This window comes from Eimeria acervulina, genomic scaffold (assembly GCF_000499425.1).
Source record: "Eimeria acervulina Houghton genomic scaffold, Eah_scaff93, whole genome shotgun sequence".
NCBI lineage: Eukaryota > Apicomplexa > Conoidasida > Eucoccidiorida > Eimeriidae > Eimeria > Eimeria acervulina.
In genome coordinates, this window is record NW_013549514.1 from 62,478 (window position 1) to 68,479 (window position 6,002).

At 49.3% G+C, this 6,002-nt stretch overlaps 2 protein-coding genes across 2 annotated transcripts in view; both read right to left on the reverse strand.

The window, feature by feature from the left end:
- Positions 1-2,868, reverse strand: part of EAH_00015450 (hypothetical protein, conserved) — a gene marked incomplete at both ends in the record, with an annotated part of 7,273 nt that extends 4,405 nt beyond the window's left edge. Inside the window, 3 exons of the mRNA XM_013394088.1 lie at positions 628-703; positions 892-1,238; positions 1,722-2,868. Coding sequence (XP_013249542.1) covers positions 628-703; positions 892-1,238; positions 1,722-2,868 — 1,570 coding nt within the window. The remainder of the gene's footprint in view (positions 1-627; positions 704-891; positions 1,239-1,721) is intronic.
- Positions 2,869-3,665: 797 nt separating this feature from the next.
- Positions 3,666-5,215, reverse strand: EAH_00015460 (hypothetical protein; the record flags this gene model as incomplete). Its single annotated transcript, XM_013394089.1, has 3 exons — positions 3,666-3,948; positions 4,160-4,359; positions 4,919-5,215. 3 exons carry the CDS (start codon positions 5,213-5,215, stop codon positions 3,666-3,668), a joined length of 780 nt encoding a protein of 259 aa, XP_013249543.1.
- Between the last annotated feature and the right edge of the window lie 787 nt (positions 5,216-6,002).

A 6,002-nucleotide genomic window follows, 5' to 3' on the forward strand; every position in this document is an offset into this window, starting at 1 on the left:
ATAACTCTTTCTTCTGCTTAGGGTTTAGGGTTTAGGGTTTAGGATTTGTATCGGAGAGTCTCCTGAAGCTGTCTCCTCAATATAAAAGAGTATAAAGGAGTAAGAAGAGACAGCAACAGACAAAATAAACAAATAAAACAAATACACAAAAAAGGAGACAGTACACACCAAATAAACAGGAAGAGACAGCAGCAGCAACTCAAACTCCTCGGCTTCTCGCTGCACACGTGCTGCTGTTGTTGCTCCCTGTCTCCAATCAAAGTCTGCGCAGCAACAGCAGCAGCAGCAGCAGCAGCAGCAGCAGCAGCAACAGTATTAGTAGTAGGAGGGGAATGAGGGGGAAGAGCAAGGGGGGGAGTGGGAGCGGTAGCAGCAGCAGTAGCAGCAGCAGCAGCAGGAATGGTAGTGGTAGCAGCAGCAGCAGCAGCAGCGAACAAACAAACGGATTGAAGAGAATGAAAAAGGATGAGGAGAGACAAGTAATAAAAAGAAGAGACAGAAAGAGAGACAAAAAGAGACTAACAGCGGCAAACAAACCGCACACAAACCCTAAACCCTAAACCCTAAACCCTAAACCCTAAACCCTAAACCCTAAACCCTAAACCCTAAACCCCACGTTCTTCTTACCCAAGTCTTTGAGGGCTTTAGCGAGTGCCGGCATTTCTTTCTCAACCACCTCGCGCCCGTAACGCAGCGACTCCATCTGCACATAAACCCTAAACCCTAAACCCTAAACCCTCGGTTTGAGGTTGAAAACCCTAAACCCTCAAGCTCATGAAGAAGCAAAATTTTAAGAACCGGTGTGGTGATCCAGCAGCAACAGCAGCATCAGAAGCAGCAACAGCAGCAGCAGCAGCAGCAGCAACAGCAGCAGCAGCAGCAGCAGCTCACTTGTTCGCCTAGACGAAGCCCCTCAAGATACCGCGGCCACGGGAAAGACTCCCAGTCCTTAAGAGGTGTCCCAACATAAGGCTTTGCTGCTGCTGCTGCTGCTGCTGTTGCTGCTGTTGCTGCTGCTGCTGCTGCTGCACCACCACCATCACCACTACTACTACTACCAGCAGCAGCAGGAGCAGCAGCAGCAGCAGCAGTAGGGTTTGCTGCTAAGGCAGGAATAACAAAGGCATCTGTGGGGAGACAGCAGGGGCCGAGAGCCTCGCGAGTTATAATAAAAGCAGCAGCAGATATCATCAGAGATAAATGTGGATGCGGCAGCACCCGCTTCTCTGCTGCTAGCACTGCAGCAGCAACAGCAACAGCAGCAGCAGCACCAACAGCAGCAGCAGCAGCAGCAGCGGCACACAATAACAGCAGCAGCAACAGCACACAGCAGCAGCAGCAACAAACAAAAACAACATTGCTTGCAAAAGATATAAATGCAGCAAGCGGAGACAAACAACAAAACCAAACCCTAAACCCTCAGACCCTAAACCCTAAACAGCACACGGCGCAGCCGCTGCACCGCTCTTAGCTAGCTAGCTAGCTAGCTAGACAGGCTACAGGTAGCTAGCTATCTAGGCTACATCTAGCTAGCTAATAAGTCTATGTCTATCCATCTAGCTACCCCACAGCTAGCTATTCTACAGCTAGCTAGCTAGCTAGTTACTATACAGCTAGCTAGCTAGTTACTATACAGCTAGCTAGCTAGCTACTCTACAGCTAGCTAGCTAGCTACTCTACAGCTAGCTAGCTAGCCACGAGAGAAGCAGGGGGCGACGCACTTAGTTGGTTGATATTCATTCGAGGCAGCAGTCCTCTGGGGACAATATGCTGTCTCTCTCCTCGTTTGAGCTCTTCAATAAGCTGCTGCTGCCGCTGCTGCTGCTGCTGCTGCAGCTGCTGCGGGTCTTGCTGCTCCTGCTGCTGCTGCAGAGACTCAGCAGGAAGGGCAGGCAGACCGGGAGGCATAGCAGCAACAAAATCTTCGTCTTCTATTGCATATCCACGGAGACGCTGCTGGTCTCCTGCTGCTGCTGTTGCTGCTTCTGCTGCTGTTGCTGCTGCTGCACTCAACGAGCCGCTCTGCATACCTACAAGACCCGTGCTGCACTGCTGCTGCTGCTGCTGCTGCAGCAACTCACCCCACAACTTCTGCCTCTCCTCAGCTGTACCCTCACTGAAGATCAACATCCTGTACTTGTCTTGCTGCAGCAACTCCTGCTGCTGCTGCTGTTGTTGCTGCTGCTGCTGCTGCTCCGCGTCGCCCGTAGTCGGCTGTATGCTGGCGCTGAGGCGGCAGCACTCCCTAGCAGCAGCAGCAGCAGCAGCAGCAGCAGCAGCCGCAGCAGCCGCACGAATGGCTGCTGGCCTCACCTCGGGACTGCGCTGCAAAAATCCAAAGCGTCTGCTGCTCCTGCTGCTGCTGTTGCTGTTAATGCTGCTGCTACGGCTGCCGTTGATGCTGCTGCTGTTGCTGCTGCTTCTCGTGCTGTTGTTGCTGCTGCTGGCGTTGCTGCTGCTTGCAAGAAGGGTGAAGGCGAGAGATTTAGGAGACCCCAAAATATGCATCAAGCCAGCAGATGGAGTGGCGCTTGCTGCTGCTGCTGTTGCTGCTGCTGCTGCTGCTGCTTTTGCTGCTGCTGCTGCTGTTGCTGCTGCTGCTCTCGAAGGTGCTGCTGCTGCAGCTGCAGCACAGGCAGACCCGCAGGGGCTTCCATATAGCAAATAGCTTCCTAGCAGCGTGCGGCCTGCAGCAGTAGCAGCAGCAGGAGCTGCAGCAGCAGGAGCTGCAGCAGCAGGAGCTATAGCAGCAGCAGCAGTATAACGGAGCTCCAGCAGCAGCAGCAGCAGAAACAGCAACAGCCGCAAGTGCGGCTGCAAGTACCGCTGCTCTGACTGCCGGGTGTTGAGAAAACAAGGCTTATTCATTGATGGTTTAGGGTTCAGGGTTTAGGGTTTAGGGTTTAGGGTTTAGGGTTTAGGGTTTAGGGTTTAGGGGGGTTCTGGATATCGCCTCATCGTATCGCCGTCTGTCTTGTAGTTTTGCCTCTCATTTTAATATAAATAATTTAAAATTAAATTTAAATAAATAAATAAATAAATAAATAAAATAATATTATTAATTCTGCGTTCAAACCAACGCTGTCTTGCTGCTGCAGCTGCCTTTGAGGGGCCCGGTGCATAGCAATTTTATTTTTTTCTGTACAAACAAAGTAAATATATTTAAATTAAATAAAAATAAATAAATAAATTATATTATATTATATTAATGTCTTTAAATTATATTTATATTAATACTTTTCTGCGCAGACCTGCAGCAGAGTGAAGCAACCGCTATGCAGCCAAAACTTTTCTTGTATTTCTTTGTGCATGCAGAATATTACTATTAATAATAAATTAATAATAATAACAATATTAATATTATTATTTATATTTATATTTATATTTAAATAAATTATTGTTCTTAAATACTAGTAATATACTCACTGTGCATGCGTCGGCTCAGCATTTATTCTGCTTACAGATATATATGTATATATAGAGGAGTTTAGGGTTTAGGGTTTAGGGTTTAGGGTTTAGGGTTTAATCATTGTATTGGGCTCCTCAAGGCCTTCCTATGCCTAGACACTGCATTTCCTTCTCTGTTTGCTTCCACAATATTTTGTTTGTTTGTTTGTTTTATAAAAATATATAAAAAGAGACAAGCGGTGAGGTGTATGTACACCTCAGGTGCCCTCAGCTGCAGCAGCAGCAACTGCTGCTGCTGCTGTTCTGTTGCTGCTTTCAACTCGAACAAGCAGCAGCAGCTGCCCCATTTGCTGCTCCTTTCGGTCGCTCTTGCTGCTGCTGCTGCTCGCGCTGCTTGCTTGCTTCTGCTGCTGCTGCTTGATCGTCTGCTGCTTCTGCTGCTGCTGGTGTTCCTGGGTCCTCCCTGCTGCTGCTGCTGCTGCTGCTGCAGCAGCATCACCAATAGCCGCACCAGAAGCACCAGCAACACCAGCGCCAGCACTACCAGCAACAGCACAAACAGCAGCAGCAGCACAAGCAGCAGCAGCAGCAGCAGCAGCAGCAGAGTAGCTTTCTAGAAGCGTTTGGTCTGTCCTAGAGTGCACGGAGTAGCAAATATTTTTGCGTCTCTGATGAAGGGGAGCTGTTTAATCTTTTTCATCGTCTCTTCGTCTACTTGGCTGTCTGTTTGAAATATACATAAACCTAATACTTCACTGTCTCCTGCTGCTGCTGCTGCTGCTGCTGCTGCTGCTGCTGATCCTGCTTCTGGTGCTGCTGGTGCTGCTGCTGGTTGAGAGGAGACGCAAGGGGCCTCTCCTGCTGCTGCTGCTGCTGCTCCTGCTGCTGCTGCTGCTGCTGCTGCTGCTGATACTGCTGCTGGGGAGACAGCAAGAGGCGCAGCGCGACGTCCTAAGTGACAGTTCGCTACATTTATATTTGCAGACGAAAGGAGACAAAGAACAGCTGCCAGTACACCTGGCTGATCTCTGCAAATATAAAGAAAAAACAAAAGAATTATCAAGCACACAAAATAAAGATTAAAAAGGAGACAGTAGAAATAAAAAGAGACAGAGACAGAGACAGAGAGATTAAAAGAAACAGAGACAGAGACAGAGATAGAGACAGAGGCAGCGAAGGAGACAGAAGGAGACAGAGACAGAGACAGAGACAGAGACAGTTAAGGAGACAGAGACAGAGACAGAGACAGAAGGAGACAGAGGCAGAGACAGAGACAGAGAGACAAAAGAGACAGCGAAGAAGACAGAAGGAGACAGAGAAAGAGACAGAAGAGGAGACAGTCTGCATCAATATTAATTTTTTATTTTGTGTCTCCTTTTGTCAACTGTCGCTGCTGCTGTTGCTGTTGCTGCTGCTGCTGCTGCTGTCTCCTTGTGTCTCTATCTGCTGCTATTTGTCTCTCTTCTTTTTGCTTTGTCTCTGTCTCCTTTTGTCTGTGTCTTTAAAATACAGCGTACACATGCAGTGTATAGAAGAGATGGATGGGTTTGCTGCAGCTGCTGCTGCTTCTGCTGCAGGCTGCTGTCTCCTCAGCAGCAGCAGCAGCAGCAGGTGGTTTGACGCCTCCTCCATTAGCATATCTCTTCCCTCCTTCTGTTTCTGCTGCTGCTGCATTTTCTTTTGCTGCTGCTGCTGCTCCGTTTGAGTCTGCATCAGCTGCCTTTGCTGTTCTCGCTGCTGCTGCTGCTGCTGCTGCTGCTGCTGCTGCTGCTGCTGCTGCTGGAGTTTCTGGTGAGAGAGGAATCATGAAGGGTGTCTCTCTTCCTTTCTCTTTACTTTTGCTGCTGCTGCTGCAGTGTATAGAGGGCATGCAAAAAGAAATAGGGGTGCTGTTGAGTGCTCGCAAGACTAACAGACCTTCAGAAGTAATGCAGCAGCCTAACGATGCTTCTTCTTCTGCTGCATAAACTGTCAGCTCCAAATATAAACCACTACGATGCCCGTATGCTGCAGCAACAGCAATACCAGCAGCAGCAGCAGCAGCAGCAGCAGTAGAAGCAGCAGCAGTAGCAGCAGTAGTAGAAGCAGCAGGAATAGTAGAAGCAGCAGCAATAGTAGAAGCAGCAGGAATAGTAGAAGCAGCAGGAATAGTAGAAGCAGCAGCAATAGCAGCAGCGGCAGGAATAGTCGAAGCAGCAGCAATAGTAGAAGCAGCAGCAATAGCAGCAGCAGCAGTAGCAGCAGCAAAGATAGACAGTCATAACATCAGTAGCAGCAATAGCAGCAGCAGTAATAGCAGCAGCAAAAACAACAGCAAAAGAAAGTGCAAGACCAGCAGCAAATGGAGTGGAAGATGCAGCATAGTAGCAGCAGCAGCAGCAGCAGCAGCAAATGCAGCAGCAGTAACGCAGCAGCAGGAGAAGCAGCAGCACCAGCTGCAGCAGCACCACCACCAAAACCCGTATCAGCAGCAAAAAGAGCAGCAAGAGGAGCATCACTAGCTACGGGATTAGCAGCAGCAGCAGCACTAGCAGCAGCAGCAGCACTAGCAGCAGCAGCAGCACTAGCAGCAGCAGCAGCAGCAGCAGCAGCAG